Below are 26,628 nucleotides of genomic sequence, written 5' to 3' on the forward strand. Positions count from 1 at the left end.
TGCAGTCCTTCAGGCACAAATTATCACATGGTTTAAGAATACACATTACAAAGCTTAGCTAAAAAGCAATGGAAGTCTACTCTATTGTTTGATAAAACCAAACGTGATTACAAGTTCATTCAACAGCACAGCCTGAAAATAATTTCATGGTGCAGACCATTCCTCTTTGTCTGTTGCTACTTATTTGGAAAGGCTTTCATTGGCTTCTCTTAGTCTGAACCCAGGCAACCATCAGGAGCAACTCACTTCTAAAATTCATGGAGTACTGATAAGAACACGTTTACCCAATGACCAGGCACTAAGAGGACTCTTCTGTCCTGATTTTCCTTTGAAATCTTCTCGTGAATCAATTTTTAAGACTTATTTATAAAGGAACCTGTTTCAGATGTCTATCATTCAGTATGCAATTATTCAAGCCTGAGTTTCTTACTAAACCAACTAGGTCCAGATTATCCATGAACAGAGCAAAAAAATCAACAGAACAACAAATAGCCTAAAAGAATGTGACTAATACTCTGGAAGCCTGTTTGGAAATGAGGAGACAGGCTATCAGGAAATGGACCATAGCAAAAATTAGCCAAAGATGAACTGCTCTGACATAAGAGGATGAGTCTTATAGTAGTGTATGGGAACTGCTGAGTCACGGCCTGAACCTCTGATTAGTCACCTGAGGCGAGTAATGAGTCAGCCCTGGGAGCACAGGTGAAAGCAATTCACCTGTGCTGCAGGAAGGGGTGGAGCCTGGCTCCACCTCTCCTAGACCCATTTAAGAGCTGACTACCAGTGGGGAAGGATCTCTCTCTCTTCGGAAGATCTACTCCACTAGAGTTTCCTGAGCAAGCCCACGACATGGGTAAGCCTCCTATTTATTCTCTTTGTCTTGCTGTGCCTAACTCTCTTGCTTATTTCATTATTATAACATCTCAATATTATTAAATTATATAATATTCCTTTATATAATTTTCAATGATTATACATAGTTGCTTGAAGCTTCTGTTGTTCTTCTGCTAAAGACTCAAAATGTAATTCCAAACAAGCCTACTGTATCTTCACAAACAAAATCCTTACTACTGCACAAAAGAAGGAGTATGTCTTTTTTTTATTATTATTTCTATCTGAAAAGGTCTTAAACTCAGATTCAGGAAAACAGCTCTTTCCAAGAAAAGAAATAAAGCGTGCATTATCTTAAACGTGCACTAAATAGTCAGTAAAATCAGCTAGGGGGATCCTGTCTTCATTAAAAAGAAAGCAAACACTTATTTTTGAAGGCAATACTATCCCTACCATAAGTGCTTTTCCACATCCCTAGCTTGCATGCGCTACATCTTCACCAGTGTTATCTGAGAGCATACAATCAGACAACATAAATTTCAGACATTTGCTCACGAAAACATATTTCTCATGGATACCTCAGCTTCTTTTCCATACCTAAGTTACATGGGTAAGCTAATTCCTTCAAGTGCCTTCATTACATAATACACTTACTTTCTTTCTGAACATCAGCCAGTGCTGCATGAAGTTCCTCCTTTAAGACAGTTGCTTCCTCAGCAATTTTTTCCCCTTTGTCCAATAGATTCCAAGTGGCTTCTTCCACAGAAGCTAACAAGACACGAGCTCTTTTTGAACGTCCCTTTTTCTTACCAGAAGGATTCTGTGGACATTTCACTAGTGTTGTAACCTACATTTAAAAAAAAAAAAGAGAGAGAATAGTGTGTAAGCTCTATAACAAATCAAGAGTATGGCTGATTTCTTCTCACTGATGACAGGACAAGGGGAAATGGCCTCAAGTTGTGCCAAGTTAAGTTTAACTTGGATATCAGGAAAAACTTCTTTACAGAAAAGGTTGTAAAGCACTGGAATAGGCTCCCCAGGGAGGTGGTTGAGTCACCATTTGGATGTGGTGCTCATGGATGTGATTTAGCAGAGGGTTGTTAGAGTTAGGGTAGCATCAAGGTGGACTCCATGATCTTTAAGGTCTTTTCCAACCTGAGTGATTCTATCATTCTAATTTATGCTGCTTTCAAATTAACAAAATAAAATCACAGTTCAGAATAAACCATGGGATTTCCCCTGCTTTAAAGAGAGACAGGCAAGTCCAGTCCACACAGTGAGAACGTGCAAAATTATTTAAGACTTAACCTGATATTGCTAATTTTTTATGTTCTCTCTGCAAGATCAAAGCAAACTCAATGGAAATTTCACTCTCATATTAATCCTGATGCAAGCTGCTAACACTGCTTAAAAAAAACCTCATCACAATATAAAAATTACTAATGCTGTTTAAGGAGGCTTCAGCCAAGCAGGCAGCAGTTCTGCATCTTCCCTCACTTCCCTCTTAAATCACTCAGGTTATCTCAGAAGCAAATATCTGAATTGAGTATAAATACATTTCAAAATACTTTCTCATCTTATATGCTAAAACTGCAGTGGCCAGAACTTAATGCATCAGAATCCTGAGGATCTTTCAGCATAAAAGTTGTACACAGTTTTAAACAGAATGTAGATTACTGCAGCCTTGTCTAAATTACAAATTTTAACAATGCACTTTAACATTAATAAAGTTATTTTTATTTAGCATCCCACTCCACATTCCTCATCATTTGAGCACAGCCTCCACATTCCAACAAAATGTTTGCAGCAGACTGTTCTCTGAGGCATTGTTTGAGTTGTCAGCAACACAGGAACACTCCTAAAATATTTTTAAAGTAAAGTGTTATAATATCTCAAGACATACTTTCTTTTTAGTAAGTTCACTAATCCTCCTTCTACTTCCATTCAGTGCCAAAATGTAGACAGTGTAGAATTAAGTACATTCCTACTTATGGGACTCAATGAACACATTTTCTAAGTGTGAATTGCTTCATTTCATTAAATAGCATTCCACACACATTGAATCAGCCTATTTATTTGTGCAGTAAGAAAACTGACAACAACCTTGCGCAAGGAAAGTTAGAGTTGTGTATGAATTTCTTAGGCCACCAGGCAAGTTTAGCTCATGGCTGCAGTACAGAGACTGGTTTGAGCACATCTGTGGAATAGTGCTCTCTTCACAGGTGTAGGAGGAGAAGATCCAGTGTTCATGAATTCATGCACTCTCATGCTTTCCATGAATCAGTACCTTTGGAGTAAATAAAAAGCATCCTCTAGAAAGCATTTCTGCAAGCCCATCCATCATTTAAAGAAAAAAAGTCTTGACCTTTATGTCATTTATGTGGAATTTGGGGTCAGATAACTAAGACCAGCCACTTAACACCAACAGCCATGGGATGTCGTAAGAAGAACATCAATATAGATAGTTCAGAATCAGTTTGTTAAAAAGGATTTTGGTATTCTGATAAACCAGGAAGGAAAGTAAATAAAAATATTTATGCACCAGCCAGCTCCTAGAGAACATGTTAGGAATTTAAATATCTTCTAAAAAAATAAAAAAATAAAATCCTACAATATTATCTCTAGAGCATTTAATGAAGCTTTAGCTAATATTTTAAGAGATATCTGAAAAGATTATAAACTGATATAAGGAAGTCAGAATACAACTTTAAAAATGAAGCTGTCACAAAAAAAAATATATTAAGAAGTCTTATAGACATCTTAACTATTTATTTTTTTGAGTTTTAATGTAAGTTCATTTTTATGTAAAATATCTGTACTGCTTATTCACATATTTTTTAAGGAAGAAGAAAGGAAACAAATGTAAAAGTAAGAAAAATAACCATTACTGCAGGTGAAAACTCATAATTCTAAGACATTTCATCTCCACTGTTACTGCCAGGAAATATCAAAAGTATAATTTCTATGGAAAAGGGACCAATGTTACTTAACAGAGTCAGCTTTTGATCTCACATACAAGTTAAAATTTGATAAGTACCTCTCGGCTCAAGTAAGTTAATAGATACAGAAGAACTACTTTATTTTCCAACACAAAATCCCAGTGAGGAATACAAAACCATAATGATGATCCTACGCAAAGAACTGAATTAAGCAGTAACAAATATAGCATGCTTTTTTGATCCACTGTCAATACAGGTTGCAAAGTAGTGACAGAACACCCAGTTAAAATGACAGCATTATCAGGCTCAGAATAATTTAAAAAAAAAAAGTGAGACAGAGCAACACACCCCATTAATCTAGCTTATGCCTAATTGCATTTCAGTTACTTTTATGTCGCCACACATATTTATTGCTGTATTCAACCTCCCAGCATTCAGTGGAAATCAATACCATATTTTACAATACTTAAGATGTTTAGGAGGAGAATTACTAAAAGACCAAAGTTTTTAAAGAATATTTTCAAGTCCATATGCCATCACAGTGGCAAATCTGTAATTGTCAGTTATTACCATTATTTATTAGGCTTGTAGAATTGCTCCGTTTTTTGTTTTTGTCGTGATTCACAAATACTGAATGCTAGGGCACTGTGCAGTAATTCTTCTAATGCTATATTCAGAACCAGACCAGTTTTCAAAAGACAAACTGTTAACACTGCAGTAGTTAAAGAAAACAATATTTTCATACCTTGAGTATGAAAATTTTGTTTATTAAAAAAAAATTAAAAGCATCAATCACAAAATAGTTTATAACTGTTGAAAAACCATTTAGGTAAGTAACTGCAACCCCTAGACATTTGACATAAACATATGAACTCAGGAGTCCAATGACAATGGCAGAAGTACCTCCCCACTGTTTCAAATGCTAACCACTCCTTGTCTGAGTCAGATGTTTGGGAATAAAAAAGTGTTGCTCATAAAAATAAATACTGCTTAATCAGTTGCACTGTGTATAAAGTAAATTCACCATACAGAACTAAAAACAGCAGTGAATCATTTCTGTGTGAGCAAAGTTTTGTCAGTATGAGTGACATGGGATTAAATAAAAGCCTTTCTACTTTCTTTATTTTTCATAACTAATATAATACAAGAAATCTTAAAACACATGCATTTGTAAGTATTCTGTAAAACTCAACTCTCTCTCACAGCCATAAAATTTCCATAGCCTATATGCGTGCAAAGAATATAAATATATGGAAAAAAATATGCTTGGTAAGGAAGAACTCTGAAATATTTGAGAAGGATACGTGTACACACATACATTAAGTGTTTGTATACATACAAATAAAGAGACAGTGACAGAATTTCAGACACAGTCTCCAAATAAGTGGCTAATCTGCATTTTACAGGGCTTGCATAGATCACAAAATAAAAGCAGTTAGAAAGTGTTTCCTTTGTGAATTAATGAAGTGATATTAATCTCATCCAGTCACATCTTTCTTAAATTTTAATTAATGTAAATTCAACAGGGACAAGGTCTAGCACTACTTTGCTACTTGTCAGGGCTGAGATAGAGTTAAGCTTCTTCACAGAGGCTCGTACAATGTTGTGCTTTGGATTTTCTATGAAAATAACAGTAATAACACATTGACTGTGTTAGTTGTTGCAGAGCAGTGCATACACAGAGCCAAGGACTTTTCTACTTCTCATGCTGCCCTGCCAGAGACAAGGTCGGAGCACACAAGAAACTGAGAGGGGACACAGTCAGGACAACTGACCCCAGCTGGCCAAAGGTATGTCCCATACCATGTGTTGTCATGCCTATTAATAAAAACTGGGGTAAAGGAGGAGGAAGTGGAAGACACTCAGTGTAGGCATTTGTCTTCCAAAGAAAATATTACATTATTATGCGTCTCTTCTGTCTTAAAAGTGGCTGAAAATCTGCCTACTGATGGGAATGAATGAACAAATCCTTCTTTTGCTTCACTTGCACACACAGTTTTTAGATCATGTAGCAAACAGTCTTTATCTCAATCCATGATTTCTCTTACTTTTACCTCTAGGATTCTCTCCCTCATCCCACTTGGAAAGAGTGGGTGAACAGCTGTGTGGTGTTGAGCTGCCTGCAGGGTTAAGCAACAACACTACAGAAGCAAATTTATATCTAGTCTTAAATGTTATTCTTAGTATAATTAGCAAAGAGATTCAGCAAGCTTTGGTCTCTGAGAATGAGATAAAGAAGGGGATACTTTTCTATTACATTAACTATTTTATGAGTAAACGTTGCACTAGCATGCCAATAGAAATCAGCAGTGCAAATGAAAATACCTTGTGACCTTCTGATTGCCTCACATTACTTGTTCCATGGCAGAGGGCATCTCTGATAAGAGCCCAGAATTATGGAAAGACTGTCTAACCATGTCCCCAACCTCCAACAGAGCAGCTGTCACTAGAATGGTACCAGTTTTGACAAAACTCATTTTTAATGTTTCAGATGTATTTACTGGAAAACCTTGATCGTAGAATTGTAGATTCTATGATTGGGAATTGTACCTAAAAGCCTTCCTTTCAAACATACTTTTCCCAAAATACCTGGAATAAAATAAAAGCCATGGACAAAGACAATCCCTTCTAGTGTTCATTTGCACGAGGGCAGGGGGTTGAGAAAGATTAAAGAAAAATTTTTCCATTACTCTAGGCACAGGGCAACAAGCAGTATGTCCCCATGAGAGTACAGTACAGGAGTATAACACTTGTCATACTAACACAGTTATGCCACTTTCCACATGTGGGTTCCTCCCTCTGCAGAGCCCTGCATAGCAATATTTTAACACACTGCCTTAGGACAGGTCACTTCTTGGGATGCCAAGAGAAAGATGCAACAATACTGGCAGCCCTGCAATCCCCTAGACATCATTTTTTAGGGATACTGTTTCATTGGAAGGGAGAAGTTACCAAGTTAGACGATTGTATGCGAAACAATGGGTTGTGCTATTTTCAGTCTCAAAGTGATCACCACTGTCAATTGCAAATTGCAGCAAAGAGAGAGGGAATCTAGCAATGTCACTTCCAAAATGACTTCTGCACAGGCTACTTGTTGTTTTCAAGTTTCCTTTCATACTGATGCCATTAACCAAATTACTATCCTAAGTCTTAATATAACTAGCCAGAACAGACTTCAAAGAATCATAAACACATGTAAGTGCTCCTATGGTCCTAAAAGACTACTCAGTACATTAGAACATATATTTCAAGATGAAGTTAAATTATGTTCAAAGCAGCAGCTAAGTGAATCAGGCTAGAGCAGTCCTATTGTATTATCTATAACTGTTATGATTGTCTTTCTAATTGTAGATCAATTTCCATTTATTGCCGGTCCAACATCTTAACCATCCTTCAATTAATATTCATTTTCAATCTCTGCTTTTGCTTTTTCAATTTTTTTTGTCCTTCCTCAGCCTTCTAAAATGCAAGTTTGTCTTTCAGAGTTCTATTACAAAACAGTTCTATTATATAACAAAGACGGTTGAGTGTAAAAAAAAAAAAGTCAAAATCATATTCTTCTTGAGCTGAAAGTCTCAATTTTTAACAGTTTCTTAAACAATATTTCAGAATATTTTTTAAATATATCAGCTTGTTTTATTGGGTTTCTTTGATCCAGTAAGATTCAGGCCAAAATTTATATTTCATCGCTTTTAAAAATGTTGTAGCACAAGCTGACCTACAGAATGCAGACTAAACCCATCCAAGCCTATCACTCTAAAACTGATTTTATACAATGGTGAATTTGGGAACTTCCAACAAAGCACTGAGCTGCTACTAAAGTTTTATATGTCAATCATACCATGCAGAAATAAATACATAATAAAGGGAAGGCAAAAGAAGTGACAAGGAGCTTAGTTAATAAAAGCTTAAATTGAGATCATGATAAAAAGATCACTTTCAGAAGAAGAGAATTTTCTAGAAGGAACAAATAGATAAAGAAGGAAAAGATCAATTAAAAAATATTTCCAAAACAATCACTTGATTAAATAAATAAATAAATAGAATTCTGGATGGATGAAATCAGCAAAGACAAATTTTCAAAAGGGGAAATATAACTTCATTAAAGATAAACTTATGTCACTTAAATAGATTTTAAAGCAATTTCTTCAAAGAATATCTGTTATAACACATTATCAGCACTTCTTTTCTTAGGTTTTAGACCATATAGGGCAATTCTAAAAGAAATTACTAATCTGACATGAAAATGCACATACATGTAAGCATCATCACACCAAACATATTTGGCATTCTCTAGTCCTCATCTTTCACTGCTGTATTCATTTTCTCTCCACTCATATCATGTGCTGCCTTTTTAGATATAATCTGACAGTTCCTTTGTATCTGGTCACAAGTCCTTGGCAAGCCCAGATAACAAGTCTGCAGAAGACTGGCTCCCAGAAAAAAGAATGAAAGACACAATCAGAGCAGTGTGTAAAAAGGAGCGCGTTCCTGGAGAAACAAAATTTACCATACGCCAAAGTGTCTGACACAGTCGAAAGATGCCAATTAATGACCCATGGGAGGGGAAAATATACTTTCCTTTTAGTATCTATTCAAGTACAACAGTAGCAGTTGTGGTTTTAATTAAAATGATAGTTTTATTTATTTTTTAATAGAGAAATTTCAGTTATAATACAATGGAAATAATAGAAAACTATATATCTTTTTTGTATATGTAACTATTTGTTGCTTCATTTGGGGTTTGTATTTTTTTGTTTTTGTTTTTTTAATAAGCTGTAAATTCCCAATTGTTGCATTACTATAAACAAAATAATGGCCAGAATACTGGATTTTCAGCCCAGTTATGTTCTGTTTACCTAACCGTTCTCCCAGTTACATTTTTGTTTGCTGTTTACTAACATATACTACTTAACAAAAAGTTATTCTCTTGTAACATGCATTACTCAATGAATTCAAAAAGATATTAACCAATCACAGAAACTAATTCAAAGTCATTATACTACCATTTTTCAGGTTGTAAGGTTGGCCAAAGTATTCTTTGCATATTAGCAAAATTTCTGAATGTGAAATTGTAGCTCACTGTACCTACACAAACTTCAGCCAGAGCAATGACTGGCGTGTAAACATATCCCCAGGCACCAGGAAAAAGAATACTTCAGAAGCAGTGTACAGCAGTGACAGGAAATACAGCATCTTGACAAGACTGAAGAACACTCATAGACAGACAAACTCATGATACACGCAATCGACTAAATAAAAACAGGTACTTGCACATTACTAAATAAAATGAAGAGAGTATTCAATGAAATTGAGATTTAAAATAGAAGATGCACTCTGTGTTCTTTTCCACATAATATATTTCTGTAGAGATCCTTCAACACACTTAGTTACCCACAGTATTTGCAGAATCATGTCAAGTCTTGTGCAAGTACGTCCTTGCCAATGCACTGGATAAAAAATAAAAGATTTCTAATCCATAAAAAATATACACAGAGTCTGTTAAAGATTCTCTCTTTAAGCACAGCATATTGAACTGGTGAATACTTCAAATAAAACTCAAGAATGCAGAACTGTTCCTAAACTGAAAGTTTCATCAATAAACCTGCAAATCTCCCAGTTCAAATTTTCTTTAGTTGGAAGGAAGAGTGCTGAGATATGCTTATACAATACCCAGCAATTATGCAGCTCTTACGGAATCTCTTCTAAAATAAAACAGAATAGTTTGTTTCCCCTCTCACCCCCCAAGAATTCACGTAAAGAAACTCACCTACAGATTTCAAGGCTCCATCCACTATTTACAATATGAAACTTTTCATGATTTGAACTCAATCTGTAGCATACTCCACATTTAAATGTCCATAGATAATACCGTGCAAAAGGCTAGCTAAAATATGCAATAGTTACTATACCATACAACATAGCATTTGCAAAAAGGAAGCGACTTTATGAATTACCAAAGCTGGAAGAAGATGTTCTCTGCACAATTCCCAAGTCAGTTTCAGAAGAGTCATGGGTATGCTTTTCCCAATAGTGTCCTTAGCCTAAGTTCTTCAAATTTATTCATTTCTCTATATATCTATCTAACTTCTTTTCTGCAATGTTAAAATACCTGAATTATAAGTGGTTCCAGTAATTTCTCCACTGTAAAGGTCTGGATCTGCAGATCCTGAGGATCAGTTTTCAGTTTAATGTTCGGTACTTTGGTTGACATTTCACCTAGGAACGAAGCAAAAAGATTTTAAAAAAATTTAGTATACAATTATTAGCCATGAGAACCCACTGCCATCTATTGGTGTTCAGAAACTGCTTCCTGGAGTAAAGGCTTGGTTCCACAAAAGAATTAGGATTTTAAGAAATAAGATTAATTTTTATGATCCCTTGCTTCTAAATTGTGAAAATATATACAGATACTCACATATACTGTGAAATAATAGATTTAAGATACACATAAAAATCTAGAAGAGAAGATATTTAATTTTACTATGTTTTTTTAAAATGCAAAAGAATAACTGTATTAGAAATCCTTTAAATATAAATTCGGTAGTAGTCCATAAAATCGAGCTTTTAAAAAAATATGTATTTCATTATTAGATCTACTGAAAAATTGCATTACTGAATACGCCGCAGAAGAAAAACACAGGTGTTATGTGTAGAAGACCTATATCTTACTTATGTGTTAAAGCACAGTGGTCGTAATAAACAGTCTGAGAACAAAAATGTCTATAGAAGCATATAAAAGTCCTGATAATTAACAGTATGAGAAAATGAAACATTTAGTTATTTTATACCTGCAGTAGCAAATTCTAAGTGTCAAGACAGATTAAGTCAAGAAAACCTATAATTGAAGTTAGTAAGATCGAATTAAAGCTAAGGAAGGTCTTTAAAATGAATAAGTCATTCATTAGGAGCTTGATCCAAAGTTCACTGATGTTAATTTAATGGTTTTCACTGAGTTAACTGGGCCCTGTTTCAGGCTGCAGTGAAAATGAGTGTGCGCCAGCAGAGAATTGCAACTGTGTTTCAGTAGGAAAGCAACTAATTATTGCTCCAAAATAAAAGACACTTTAAATTTTCCAGTAACTCAGCTTCCCATAAAACATAACTCAGCAAAGCCTTTTTATCCAATAAAGACTTCAAACACAAAAATAATGGATACCTGTCTGTTTTGGAGCAGGAGTTATTACAACCACTGATGTTGTATAAGAAAGTAATAAGAAAGTAATAAGATAGCTCGATTGTGCAGGCTGAAGGAATGTATTGTAACCTCCTGGTGAACCTAGCATTGATTTAATACTACGTAGTATGTTTAAGCTTTCTATACCAAGTTGTTGTTTGTCTTATAATAGATATCCACATTTCAATTGCAGGCAATGATAGTAAGGATGATAATTAAAGAATTGAGGTTAGAAGTAATTTAAGTTTTTGCCAATCTCAGTAAAGGTGATACAAGTGCTAAATTTATTGCTTCATTATAAACTACACTAGCTGCAGCACTAGGTTTCCACAGATTCAGTTGCATATAATCAAGTGAGAGTGTATGGAAAGAACTGATTCTTCTGTTTTAATTATATTTACAAGTCAACAGATAAGAGAACAACCCTGACATGAAATTGATGACAGTTTTCCTTCCAGGTAACATTTTTTCTTTTTAAAGGCAACTTTTGAAATGTCACTGCAAATCATTTCACTATGTTTTACACATTTATTTCTTGGACATAAGAAATTTTGTCTGTAACAAAAGCCAAGGAAATAAAATTTGGGACACCAAAAATTAGTTGTGTCAGTGGCTCTCTTTCTGTTCAGTGAATCATCAAGTAGACTGCTCCCACCATTCTAAAAGACTTCAATGTAACTTATCCCTCTCTTTGAAGGGAAGTGACTCCCTTTCTCATTATTCAGCACTTCAAAAATTCAGATGTCTCCTAATCAAAGGGACTGCAGCTCTTCTGCTAGCTCAAACTGCTGTTTATCCTTCCCCATGACAAAGTTCTATCTACAGAAGCACAGAATCATAAGGGCTGGGAGGGAACTCTGGAGATCGTACAGTCAAATCCCCAAGCAAGCATACAGATCTCGTCTCTTACTCCCACCATCTCACTGTAGCCATTAAGAAGTGATTTGAGAAGGACAACTTGGTATCTTTTGCTCTTTCTTTTCCATTCATTGTAAAATACTTATTTACTCGCAGAGCCAGGAGCAAAACAGGGATGGTGGCTAGGGCAAGGTAAAATATTTTTGTTTTCAAACTTTGTTCAAGTAAAGTTTTTAGTATTTCAGTCCAAGGAAAACCACAAGAGACAGAAGACATAAGAAGTCAATGAATTCAAAATATCTACAAGCATGCTGAACATAATAAATGTCTGAATGAGTCAGACCAACAGTCCATCTAGCTCAGTACATTTGTCACCATCAGGCTATTTAGTGAAGATATGTAAGCCCAGCCACTTCTTATGATTCATCCTTCCCATGCACCTCCAGTATCCAAAACTGACGTTAGAGGGCACATCCCTAACTAGTATCCATTTAAGGACACACTGATCATCAATCTGTCAAGACTCTTTTTGAACTTTTTGATTGAAAACAAAAGTAAATATACATACATAATTGTCAAAAAGGCGATACTTAGTAGCTCAATAAATCAAGAGATTTATTATCTCTCTCTTACAGACAGAGTCCCTCTCCATGTTCTTTTCATCAGGCAGTTTAGTAATAGGACAAGAAGTAATGGCTTCAAGTTAAAAGAGGGTAGATTAATCAATCGTTTCCCATCAGACTGGTAACCATTTTGGAATTGAAAACCTACTAGAGACAGAGGCAATAATAATCCTTTGGGTTTTGTTGTTTTGTTTTGTTTTTTTTACCAGTCCTAGCATTCTATTGTGACTATTAATCAACAAACAATTGTTTTGCACTCCACAATTTTGTATGTCCTTTTTTCAGAATCTCCTCATAAAGTAGATGACCACACAGAACTGACCTCAGAAGAGAGGGATGCAATTAAAGAGGCTGTTTTGTTGTTGATGACAAAACAACATAAAGACTTTTATTAAATATGAAAGCATCACTCATCTAACTGGTAAAACTACAACATGGTATGCATGCACTCTGAGATTGATACTGGAATCGTTATACAGAAGGATGGTTTCAATTATCTGTATTCAGAAAAATACTTCTGAAAAGCTGACATATCTAGAACTAACCACTTTCCCCTCAAACCTCCATAGGTTAGTAAGTTCCAAAGAGTGAAACTAGATCCCACAGCTGAACGCTACCTCGGAAAAACATTCAGAGAAGGAAAGTCTCCATTAAGAATTGCGCACGACTGCTTATTTCCATGGGAAAATTAAGCATCATTAGAAACACTTCAACACTTAGCCTTATGTTTCAGTAACAGAACGATAACAAGTAAACCAGTAGCTGGAAACCCTATCTGGCAAGAAAACGGCTGCACATAAAGGCATTAAACTGAACTAATTGATCTAAGAAGCATCCAGTTTTAATCCATGTTATTTATTTCAAATCCATTGAAACATTTCAAAGAAGCTGCAGCCATATGGAAGTTTTACTACTTATTCAAATTAGGCCTGTGATTCATTCCTAGGTTCATCCAGTCACAGAACCAGATTTGGTCTGACAGCTGAATTACTTGAAATTATCATTGACATAAGAACAGAATTTGGCTCATGACTAAAACATTCCTTTAATGTCATTATTATCACAGCCACAATCCTGACTACTTATAAGGAGAGCATAATTCAGGGGCGAAATAGCGGGTAAGTAATCCTAACAATATCTGTTTATACTTCCCTTCTGCTAGGACTGCATTCACTGTTTCAAAGCTCAAATTTGGTTCCTTTGAGTTGTACTTCCAACAAGATTTTTGAAAATGAGCAATGACTTTCTAAGACTACAAAGCTTTGCAGGGAATAAAACATAGGTTACACAAATGCTATCCTCATCTCTGTAATATTTTCGTGACTCCATCATTAATTGTAGCACATGTCCAGCTTCATAAATCTGCAGTTAACTGTTCTACACATACCCAAACATTGCAATGATTAGATGACTTTTGTCATCTTGAGTGTGAAGCGTTAAAAGTAATTCAGTTTTCAAAACAAAGTAGTTCTAAAAGATAAAAATTTTATACAGCTTCTGACAGTATACTCTAGGCAATATCTAGTACTTTCAGAACTATAAAATTTCAAAATTAGTAAAATATTGTAATCAATTTGTCTTAACAGAGTGTGAATGCAATAAAGCAAGAAATAACGCATACTCTCCCCATCTGCTGTTTAGCAGAGGAACCAACAAAAGTCAAACACAGTCATTCAGAGGGCTTCATAAACACACAATTTAAGACACCACGAACTTTAAAATTGCCTTGTTTCTTTACGTTGTGCACACAACATCCTAGGTGATCTGAACTATCCAACTAGAGTTTCTTCTTACAGCTTAGACCAAAGACATCTAATCTGTACTCAATCAAGCAAGCTTTCTTTATACTTTTTATCAATAGTGATTATTAGTCTAAATGTTCATTGGTTCTTCATGCATGCAAACTAAAAACAGAAGTGAAACCAAGTTCTCACCTATATAATTATTTGGGAAAATACTAAATGTATAGTGATTTCAGTTTCTACCCCTCAGTAGTGACAGATTTAGTACAAAATGCCATCTCAGAGACTAACACCTATCAGCTGCATCATTTTATTCTTAGCAAGGAAAATTCAGAGAAATTTCTCTATCTGTAAAGTTCATCAACACTGCAGCTTGTCTATAGGTATAGCTACATGAAAGACTTCCAGCAACTCTCTTGCTAATACAGCAAATGCTATCAATAACCTAGAACATAGGTTCTCACCAACATTTAGACTTCCACACACATGCTTGAATTGAAGACAGCAAAAATTGATGGGAGAGCCTTTATAATCTATTCAAGTGAGCTTTCCTCTAGTACCAACTATTTCATTTGAAAGTCATAAAATATCTGTCATTCAGGTCTCTGTTTTTCTTATCTTCAAAACTAAACTTTTTTGGCAATTAACAACTTTTTCAAGTGCCTCTTCCATAATAAACTAGTAGTACAAGCCTTTCTGGTTGACTCTGCAGGACTGGCACAGAGGGTATAATAGCAGGACACGGGGAAATGGTTTTAAGTTAAAAGAGGGAAGATTTAGGTTGGATGTTAGGGGGAAGTTTTTTACTAGGAGGGTGGTTAGGTCCTGGAACAGGCTGCCCAGGGATGTTGTGGATGCCCCGTCCTTGGAGGTGTTCAAGACCAGGTTGGACGAGGCTCTGGGCAACCTGATCTAGTAAAGGTGTATGTTTGGTGGCCCTGCTAGGCAGGGGGGTTGGAACTACATGATCCTTGAGGTCCCCTCCAACCCAGGTCATTCTGTGATTCTGTGATTCTGTGGTATATGGCACGTCTTTGCCCACCTGTCAGCATGTTGATACAGCTCATGAACTTCCACGCATAGAGCAGAGAAACATCACACTGCTGTGTTTACCCCAAACAAAAAGTCCATTTAAGTCAACAACTCTCCTCTAGATTCACTTGGATTATATCCAACCACATCATACCATAACTTTGAAAAAACATTTTTTCTTACTATCTGTAATTCATTAGTTCTCTACATTGCTCCAAGGAGCCTGCTCTCTACTTACATAAAGACTCAAAGTTTTTAATGATGCTGCTGTTTCACAATTCTTATGTTTGATATAGTTTTCAGAAACCTCCCAGTACATTAGTATTTTTTGAAATACATCACAACAAATGCAAACAGATTACATGCTGTGAGTTCCTTCTGGACCTGATAAAGATCAGATGAAAGGGAGTAGGTAAGAATTGGCTGAAAACAACATTTCATGCCTCTACCGAGATTTGAAAACCTCACAAGATGACTGTCAGGTTATTTTTTCTTCACATACAGCCACGCTTTAAGTTTGTAGAGGCTTCCACTCGATTCACTGATAGAAGGGCATTACTCAAAATTCAAAAATGAGACCTTTGCTGCTGGCAGAGAGCTTCCCCCCCTTTGTCTCAGCACACCTTCCTCTACTACATATCATCTACAGTGATTAGATCTTTTCTAAAATCTGGCAAATTGGTTGTAATTTTAATCACTTTCCACTAAAAATTCTCAAATTTATACAGTGTTACAAATCCAGTTCCATTTTTTAAGATCAGAAAAACCTCCACATGCAGAGAATTTATCTTCTCTGTGTTTGTAGATTTTTAAATCTTAGCATATTATCTAATGCAAATATTTTTATTCTTTGCTCAGCCCTTGCACAGGTTTCTGAAATCTATAATAGTTTTTTGCCTTGGGGCAAGCAAATAAATTATCATTAACTGAAAATCAATTACAAATTTTGCTTTATTGTTTCTGAAAATTTCAATTATAGTCTAAGGTATAAATGTCTTATTTAAAGACTTTGCTACTGATTCTAGTTGTTTGGGGGATTTTGTTTACTTTCTTCTAAGTACAATTCTAATGTTGTTTTTAAGCAGACAAAATAGAAAATATACTTGCAAACAAATGCAGTGAAAAGTGCAAAACTTTACATTATTTTGACACTGTTACCACTTCTTTAACTTACCAGACTCTTGTCAGTATTATTTACCACATTAGTAAAACGCTTTTTGGGTTGATTTCTGTTTGTTTGTTTTTAATAGAGACAAGTATAAAGGGTAGCAAAGAAAAATATGCTGGCAGTAGAAATTATTCTGAGCCTTTTTCTGACATATTCACTTCTTAATTAAGCAGATAAATTTTAGTGCCTTCCTCAAGATATGAAAAAAAAAAATCACATTTTTGTAGGGTTTTTAGTTTGTTTTTGTTTGTTTGCTGCTGTTGTTATTTTTGTTTATTTTTGACATGCGTATACCTACTCCCATAACAACATGCTCTCTAAATACAGTACAGATCTTGACTGCAAGATGTTTTGTTAAAAGGCTGCTTTAACCTCACACTTGGTCATATTAACCTTTACAGTAGGCAATTTCAGCATTGTAGACCAGGAACTGTTACAACACTTAGGATGTTAAGCATGTGTCACCAGATACAGCCTTCTGTTTCCAAACATCCAGTAAAGCAACCACCTGCACTCTTCTACAAGTGCTGCAAACTTAAAATAAGAACTTGTCCTGTTAGCAGATGTGCCCAAGCAGAAAATACTGAGTGCTATGAACTAAGAAAAAAATACTCTTGAAAAATAGCTTCTATCAATTTGCAGTACAGTTGAACACAGTACCTGCACTTTCTTAGATCAATGTGAAAGTAGACTGTATGCAGACACAGACCAACCAGTTAGTGTTAGAAAGCAGAGCCACAGATATTCTGCAGAAATTAAAGAAGTTTAGAATCTATTTCCTGCTAAGTCAGTAGAAAGCTAACAGCACATCACTCACCTATGCTAGAATACAAATGGTCCATATTCAGAACTAAAGCAACTGCCTATGTAATATCCTTGTTTTAGAGAGCTTCAGTGCAACTGCTTTGGCTCACTATTTGGCTTCTGAGGCATCTGCAAGGGACTGCCTGACAAGCTCTCCAGTGTATTTCAGGATGATTGACAGGACATAGTGGCTGCTGGAAGGGTGGCAGGGGGATGGGCATCCTTAAAGCTACATACAAGTGCACAACTACAGAGATATATAGATACATTAAAAAAAATAAAAGATTAAAAGACTTCTATTAAAATTAATTTTCAACAATTAAATGACACGAAATATGCCATTATTCATATTTCTAGTGCTTATTTCTTGTAAATAAATAATTTCTTCTTCTTTCAAGCAAGGCTATTGTTTTCCCATGCATTCTGGTCATATGCCAGATTCCATCTCAAGGCAATGACTCAGACCAGCTTCTGAACTGGACAGCAAAAGGATTCATAAGGCTCTAACCCAATCATTTGGCACCAAATTTGTTTTCTTTCTGCTGTATGTTGTTTCTCACTGGCATACAGTGTATTATCCTATTAATTTCATTAAATGCAAAGGCCCATTGCCTTCTGAAAAATAAAGGAGAAAAAAAAGGAAGACAAGAAAATATATTAAAACAAAGCAGGATGGATGACTATTTGTAAAAAAGATACACATGCACAGGACACCTGAGATTACTAAGACACGATGCATTGCTGAGAGTGTGTAATAGAATGTTTTATTATTTGATCTTAAATTGTCATTTATTATATAATTATTTAATAGCTCTATCAGCTAGCACCAGCACCATTTCAGAAATTAAATTTGTTAGCTTTTTTTTGGTGGTGAGTCAGTACAATGAGAGTAAATCAGATTTTATAAAAGCAACAAAAACAGTAATTGTATTTTTCCTAAATTCTTTAGATGATACTTGAAAAAATAATTTCCAGAATGGGGAAGAAAATCTGTTGAGATGTAATAGTTGGGTTTGCAACATAGCAGCATGAACTTCTGTGGGCCAGGCCACAGACTGGAATGGAGCAATAGATAGGAAGAATAGCATTCATTCAGCACTGGAGAAAATCCATAAGACGTGGCAAACTGGATTCCTATTCAAAGCTGCCAGATTATATCTTAACTACCTCAGATTTTTTCATTTCTTATCATTAGCAAGAGGAAACATCTGCTAATACAAAGGCAGTTGAAAAGAAAGAATAGCCAGAGAACTGGAAAGTAGCAAGATTCAGAGTTATTAATTATATTTATTCACTGCGGGCTACTACCAGTCTTAGCATGTAGATACAAATTTACAGTGAAGTAATCAAAAGATACCTTTAGTGCTGAGAAAGAAAATAAAACAAAACAAAAAAATACTGGGTTTACATAGTCCAGACTACATTCTCTTTAATACACTGGTCACCTTGTAACACATCTGAAAAACCACCTAAATTTCTAGGGAAACAAGATTTCTGCCAAATTCAACATAGCTCTCAGTGTAATTAAGTAGAGTGGCATACATCATCCCTTTAAAAATGAATCTACCAAGGAAAAGAAAACAGTATTAGCCTAGTCCTTACTGTGAACAGGAGAATCCACATGGTGAGGAATAGGTTATGATCTAATTGCATGAAAGGCTTTACTTAATGTTTATAGAAGAAAAATGTTTGAGATGAGGAACTCATTATACTTCAGTTGGTGAACATCTTTCAAAATGTCTGATGTCTAGTGAGACATCAAATGATGAATTTTCTCTAGATTATAACATTCTCAATGCATTCTTTTCCTTACTAAAAAGTTGTGTCTACTTCTCTCATAGTGCATTTCATCAAATCTCTTTTTAATATAGAGGTTATCTTTCAATTCCACACAAGGAAACAGAATCTGAGATAAATTACTTGCTCACAATCACATAGAATGACAGTGGAAGAACCAGGACAGAATCTGGTGATACAACTGTCCACCTAACTGGAGAACCTTACTCCTACAAACTGCAGCCAATAAACAGGCTGAGAAGAGTAAATTATTTCTGAACACGTCTTGTAACATAAATCTAGAGAATATAATCTCTTCTTCCATATTCAGGTCAAAGTTACTCAGATATTATTATTTCTTATTCTTAGTAACATCAGCTAACACATTCTTCTCCCTTAAATATACTATCAAAATCACTGCCTTGGTTGCATGCACTCTTTCACAGTCAGTTGCAACGCAGTGACGAGTTCTAGGAGACATTCCAGCAGAGGTGTGAATCCTATAGTCTGATCAGCTGCACAGCAGATGGCTTTGCACTAGCATGCCAGACTCTGCTCTTCAACCAGCAACAATTCACAAATGTGTGCTTTAGTCCTGAGTCTACAGCCATGACAAGGAAATCCTCCTCCACAGAAGTATCGCTGAAGAAACTTAGAGACCTGACGACAATCATACTATATTAGCAGTAAACTAAATAGAAGTGACAACAGAACCAAAATAATCCTACTTAGGGCTGTTAAAATATTTCTAAGCTATCTTCCTAACACTTCTTCCAAGGTACTTTTTTTCCAAGAACTGAAGTTTTTTGTCTGAGAACTACAGTGCTAATATTTAAGATTTTTTAAAAAATTATTTATTTCAGAAAGAAAAACAAAAAGGAAGCAACAAAAAAGTGCAACAGAGGCAGCATTTCCTTCAAAAAGAGAAGGTTTTCATTATGCTCTTCAGACCCTCTCCAAATTCTTTTCTAAAAACTTTTAAAAAGTCTTTTGACATGAGCCCCTGTTCTATTTTCACTGCGTGCTCTTTGAGCACTGCACAAGCACCCTTTCTCGTTTAAGTGGCACACACTTGGTACTTGGATGACTATCTTGTGCTGGCAACCATAGTTTTAAAAGGTTTGGCTCCAAGCTCTCCTCTTTGTTATCTCTTTTAAAGTGTTCCTATCTCTATTCAGAACCAGAGACTCTGTTTAAATAAAGTTCAAGTTGACCTTTCACTAAAAATAGAATATTGTTCAGTTCTTGTGTGGGAGAAAAAATTAAAAAAAATTACCAAGCATTTACCATTTTTGTTATTTGACAGTTATATACTGTTATATATATATATATGACAGTTATATACTGTAACATCTACAATGTTTTGCTTAACAGATACCTATGTCTTACTCATTTGCAATGGTTTAAAATGCTTTTCTCTTGGTGTAATTGTTCCCCACTGCTGTCTAATACCTGAACAAACCAACTCCAAAATTAATGCTAGCACATGTAATCACTGTTTTTTAAGAATGTATTAATTTATATATATGTGAAAAAAAGAATCTGTTTGCAGAAAGCACACCATGTGGGACATCCGCAAGCAGCACATCAGCTAGCATCTACAACAAGGACAGAGTGTTTAATCAAAACTGTAATCTGACCACACCTGCCTGCAGGAATGTACAGACCTCAGACTCTATCCTAGTAACTCTTATACATAGTAACTCTTCCAAGGAGGCTCCTGGCACCGCATGGCACCTTACTGACTCAACCAGTTTCAACATAAAATCCAGCTCAGAAGAGAAACACTATCTAATAGATTCACCATTTCTTCTAAAACAGTCCCAGAAATAACAGCTAAAGATTATTTTGTCCCTTTGAATGCAAAAGAAGTTGAGGATGCTCCATCTCCGGAGCTTCAAGGCCAGGCTGGATGGAGCCCTGGGCACCATAGTCTAGTTTGTGGCAGCCCTGCTCACAGCAGAGGGGTTGGAACAAAATGATCTTTGAGGTTTCCTCCAACCCAATCCATTATATGATTCTACAGTTTGACCTGCATCCTCATTCTACTACAAAAGACTTCGGCTAATGAATAATCCTACAAAACATTTCTTTGTTCCAAGGCAAATTATTTTCCTACTATTGACCAATCAATAAGGAACAGGAGAAAACAGCAACAATTCATTATGTATTTTTTTTTCTAAATGCCTGACACCAGGCCTAATTCTTTCTGTTGCAAGTATTTTTGGCTTCACTGGCTCTGAACATACCTCACATTTTAATAAGAGGAGCCCAAATGTATTCTACATAGAGAAAAAATGTCCTAACACACAAAGTTTTTGAAATATGCAAACCACTATATTGAATGTAACAGCCCTACTTAGAAATAAGTGCCTTCTTAACTTAATATCAAATAACTGTATACAATTGTCTTTTACAGTATTTTTAATACCAAGGTTATAAATGTACATTTACATAAGCCTTCCTAGCATTGGAAGCAATATCCAGTGAAGTACAAAGAGGTAAACAAAACTTAAGAACACAATTCATTTAACAACTCACTCTTCCTTTAACAATACTCTGACTTTTTTCATAAATAGAAAACACAAAAACATTGCACACCTTTGGCTACTTACTCCAAGTGACATGATCAAGGTGATTTTGAATATTCGGAGTATTAAAAAATATCATGCTTTAACGTTCCTTCTCTAGAAAGTGAATTATTTAAGTAACTATAGTTCAATTCACAGCTTCACGTTCTTTTACTACATGGAAAATTCCCTTCATTTCTCTTCAGTCTTACCTTCCAAATGAAGAATCTAACAAAAGATCCCTGAAAAAGCTTTGTGAAGAATTCCTCTTAATGCTGCTTGATTCTAGAGGCACTGATGGCAGGCGAGCAAATGACTGCCCATTCTTCCTTGCCTACAAGAAATAAAAAAGGAGTGGAAAATAGTCAAAATGGGGAGGGGAGTACCCATTTAGGACCTCCTCCTACTCTGTAAGTTTCCTGACTTTACTGACAATTTGTTGCTGTGCATAGTGATTTAAAAAAGCCCAAGCTCACTCTTAATCTTGAAAACAGTTTGTCACTAAGCTTTCAGACCCTCAATCAAATGCTATTGAAGTCAGCTGCAAAACCCCCTTTGAAATCGATGATTTTTATATTGCAGGTGAGAGGGCAAAGTGGAACAAGGAAAGCAAAATCCATTGCTGTAAAATCTAGGTCAAATACTGTTGCAACATATGTATTACAGCATTTCATACAAACTATAGTGTACGCAACAATCTTAATTTACATTTATGTCACAAAATACTCAGAAGTTATTTCCAGATCCATCTTTATAGTATTTTTCACTAAGGTACCCATTTCAGTTATTCAGTGAAGTTTTGCTAAGTAGAAATCACAGCAGCTTTGAGTACCTTGACACATAGTGTACACAGAGTGCATGTTAAAAAAAAAAAAAAAAAAAAAACAAAAGAAGGAAATTTTGAAAGGGCAGAAGCTGTTCAATACTTCTCTTTATTCTGCTAGTCATTACCTAGTCTGCTGCTTAAGACTTTAACCATTTTAAATCCTGCAGTCTGAAGATCTGTATATGAGGTCTATTTGTCAGGCTGAATTTTCTTTTTGGAAAATTTCAACCAAAGATGTTTAGCTATTTTTAGTTGGTTCAGAGGTGAAAAGGGCACAGACAGCCTGAAGGCTGGGATTATCTGACACGAGCTGAAGAGCATTGGAGAGGCTCAACTGGATGAAAATAGAGAGACCAAGGGAATGAGTAGGTATTCTGACTAATCACAGGTAAGCAAAAGCAAGATTTGGAGAGACATTAAGAGACTGTACTAAGACAGTTGCAGGAAACAAAGCAAAATCTGTCCCATTTCAGCCCTGTCATCCAATGGCTGACTGACTTCAGTTGCACCTTTTGCATTTAAAGCTGCATAGAAGATTTGAAAGTCAGGCAAAATATTATACTATATATAGATCATTTTGTGGGCCATTTTTTCCCATGCAACAGCATCAGTTATTCACAGAAACCAAGGAAAAGTTTCTAGATGATGATTTACTACAGGGAAATGCACCTGGAGATGTTACATTAAATTTACTACTTCATTTATAATTCATTCTTCTCAGAACTTCAAGATTTAAATTTGAAAGACAAGCTTTTCTTTACTCACCTCCAACTCATGAATTTAGAAGGCATGAACAGCCACAGAAAAGAGCAGCTAGACTAAAGTAAAGATTCAGCTTCCCGAGCACTATATTGAAATTAAGATGTAATCCAAGCCTTAATACTACTAACTGCTCCTAATCAAGAAGTTCTCAGTGTTTCTAAGCTCTCCTATTTAATTTGCTATTTGAAAGTTCAGAACAATAAAGGAAATCACTTAACTACAAGATTCAAGAAAAAACAAGTGAAATTAATTTAGATGTTCGCTACTCCATTTTTAAAATTCATTAGATCTTTCTAATCACATCAGTGCTTTTTTTTTCAGAAGTAAACTGGTGAAAGCAGAGCCTCCAAATTCTAATAGATATTGTACATTGTAAAAAATAGCAGTTTTACTTCATGTCCTTTGTTCTGTCATTTCCAACAGATAATGTAGAATAGGAATCAGATGTCTACATTAAACACCTACTGCCATTTTAAATACTATGCAGTATTCATCATACAAGCCTCCACGATGCCGCAAGCCTCCCACAGGAGGTGGATGTGGAGATGCTATAAGAGGCCAAAAGCATCTAAAATGGTCATAGACACACATGCTTGTGCCCTTTCATCATTCCCAAGTTGTCTTTATCTTAACAAACACTCCCAGCAGGTTGCCAGTGTAAAGCTTTTGCACCGGATCAGGCATACCCAACCGATGCTGCAGCCTACCCCTAGCCCTGCACCATCATGGAGGTGGCTCTTCACCACCAAGCAGCCCCATCCAGCCGCAGGTGTACACCCATCGCTCAGCAACAACCAAACATCAGTGCACAATTGGCACTGTCTGGGCTGAAACCAGCATGTAGGGAAGACACAGCACAGTCTGAACTCAAGTCATGGTGAATAATTTTATGCATTTTGATATATTGGCTAAATACAGTTTTGTAGACAGCAAAGCATTTGCAGCCTTGCTTTCCTTTTTTATTCGAGAACAAAGTTCAAGATTGCCAAAAAAACACATCAATTTTTTTGTAAATTTCCAATTCTATTTTCAGTTGACATAAATAACTCACCTGTGAATTTTCAAGCTAAATGCACAGAGTTGCAATCAGATATTCACCTTAAAGAAAAAGTGATCATGTCTCTTCACCAGACTTTTATAAGACCTCTTTTAATAGAGACATCACTTCACAATCATTCCTTAGTCATATCATTGCATTTTGGCAGTATGTAAATTTCTGAACAACTATTTTCAGAAAAGTAAAATTTCACCAAAAATCTCTGACAAACGCCTTGAGAATTTACTAAGAACAGCAGCTGCGTTCATTGAAACAGACTGATGCATTAGTTTCACACAAAAAAAAGTCAAAAATCCCCATAGTTTTATGTATTTTGGGCCCTTTTTTGTTTTAATAAAAATATTAAATATTAAAATAAGGTTTGTTTACCCACATGTATTAACTACATTATATATTTTATGATATAATGATAGTAATGCCTCTTGTTTTATATTAGCGCATGGCATCAGAAGCGGATATTAGCAGTATGGCAGTAGAAGTTGAACCTTTCCACCAACATTCCATTTTACTGCCGCATGACAGATGGCAGCAGAGGGGCAGTCTGACAGAATGGCACCTGACATGGGAGTACATATAAAACAAAAGTGTCTCATTGAATTCCTGCATGCAGAAAAAATGGCAACCACAGACATTCGCCAGCACTCACTGAATATTCACAGAGACCAAACAGTGGATGTCGGTGAGTGGGGCGTTACAGCAGTGTCAACAGCAGGTCACCTCCATTGGTACAGATTTTGACTAGTGCAGAATGCAGGCTCTTATTCATCACTGGTGAAAATGCACAGCTAATGGTGGTGACTACCTCGAAGAATAGTGTTCTGTAGCTGAGAATTTGCTCCATCAAATAGAGTTACTGTGCTCATTGTTGCAGTTTCCATGGAAATAAATAGGAGGCATTACATTCAGTGCAACCTAGGAAATATAGCCCAATTCCTCTTCACCCAATGCAGCCCAGGCAAGCCAAAATTTGGTCATCTACACACTGAGCAATATCAAAATGTTTAACCCAAGAGAAAATAGCCAACAGTAAACACAAACAGAATCAGACCCCCAACCCTTCTTGCCCACTAGGTCTGTCTACAATTTGTCATGGTCAGGTAACTTCAGAGATGCAGTCCAAATCAGCAGATTTTTGCAGAGTTTATCAGTGCTGAGCCAATAAAAATAAGCATCTAGTTACAGATGGTTCTGAAAGCACTTTCAAATTTTGCTGTAGCAGCTGCTGCTGAAAGTTGAGAAGAGTGTTTGCATTAATATACCGGAAAAGGGACAGAAGTGATGGAACACGTTTCTCAAGAGGGTGGATCAACAAGGCAAAGAAGGCACTAAAGTTATCTTTCAGTTACCTCCACATTAACAAAAATGTTTGCTTACTCATATGTTTATATCATTCTTTCTTTTTAAAATCCCAGAACAGCTCTGAGGCAAAGCAGCCAGACCCTTAACACCAAGAAACCTGGAAGCGTTCAGCCTGGAGAAGAGAAGGCTGAGAGTAGACCTCATAACTGCTTCCAAACACGAGAAGTGCAATTGTCAAGTTGATTGGGGTGGACTCTTTTCAGTGGCATACAGCAACAGAATGAGTGGCAACAGGCAGAAATTAGAACACAGAAGTTCCATACTAACACAAGGAAGAACTTCACTGTCAATAGTGACAGCGCACTATCACAGGTGCCAAGGGACACTGTAGAATCTCCTTTTCCAGGGATACTCAAGATTCACCTGGACACCTTCCAGAGTGACCCGCTGTAGGGAACCTGCTTTTGCTAGGGGTTGTATGAGATAATCTCCAGAGGTCCCTGCCAACCCTGCAGGTCTGCAGTTCAATACACCAGTCTGTTACTGGTTGTATCTAGAAACACCCCCCACAGCTACATTCCCTCTTCAGAAAGAGGTAGCATTCATGTATGTCACATCTTTAACCCTGAGAACATCCCAGCTTCCATATCAAAGTGACTGTCTTAGCCAACAGCCTAAGGTGCACTCACCTACACCCCTATTTCCACCTCACACATCCTACTCTCTGCCTCACCCTCCCCTACAGAAGGATGGAGGTGTTCCCGCTCCACTGCTTGACAAAACACATTCAGATAGAGGTCAGGCAGGGCAAATCTGTGATACACGTTGCTCCTTTCTGCACTCCTGCTCCTCAGCCCTCTCTGGCCCCAGTTCGCACACAACGAGAGCACAGCTCTCTGTAATAACTGACGGGAGAAACAAAAGGAGGTGGCTGCGCCGTCTCCCAGTGAGGAATTCCAACGGCCCCGCACGCGCCACCTCACCTAACGGCCCGCACGCGCGAGGAGCCGCCCCCCCCCTCCTCCCCTCCGAATCCCCACAGGCGCTGCGGGCTGTGAGGAAACCCCTTTCCTCTGCTCAGACAGTGCTCTGACAAGTAATTTATTGAGGGAGCATCAGTCTTTTAGCTCACCCAATGCTCACCAAACTGCTGTTTCGTTAAAA

The 26,628-nt window shown here is 36.3% G+C and overlaps 1 protein-coding gene and 1 long non-coding RNA gene across 5 annotated transcripts in view; one reads left to right on the plus strand and one right to left on the minus strand.

The window, feature by feature from the left end:
* Positions 1-26,628, minus strand: part of CTNNA3 (catenin alpha 3) — a 447,191-nt gene that overhangs the window by 406,545 nt on the left and 14,018 nt on the right. For 2 of the 4 annotated variants that reach the window (XM_090144867.1, XM_090144868.1), the window contains exons 1-4: positions 26,154-26,440; positions 21,733-21,854; positions 9,883-9,989; positions 1,486-1,678 (exon numbers count right to left, since the gene is read on the minus strand). In XM_090144867.1, the coding sequence (XP_090000993.1) occupies positions 1,486-1,678; positions 9,883-9,984 (295 nt within the window). In that variant the 5' untranslated portion in view covers positions 9,985-9,989; positions 21,733-21,854; positions 26,154-26,440. Of the gene's footprint in view, positions 1-1,485; positions 1,679-9,882; positions 9,990-21,732; positions 21,855-26,153; positions 26,441-26,628 lie in introns of those variants that run through there. The other 2 variants (XM_090144865.1, XM_090144866.1) reach the window with 2 other exon arrangements.
* LOC149917020 (uncharacterized) lies at positions 632-6,546 on the plus strand. Its single transcript, XR_016468734.1, has 3 exons — positions 632-853; positions 5,428-5,560; positions 5,831-6,546. It is a non-coding gene; the product is annotated as an uncharacterized LOC149917020 (long non-coding RNA).

The sequence above is a fragment of the Phasianus colchicus genome, chromosome 8 (genome assembly GCF_987193195.1).
Source record: "Phasianus colchicus chromosome 8, bPhaCol1.hap1.1, whole genome shotgun sequence".
Classification (NCBI taxonomy): Eukaryota; Metazoa; Chordata; class Aves; order Galliformes; family Phasianidae; genus Phasianus; species Phasianus colchicus.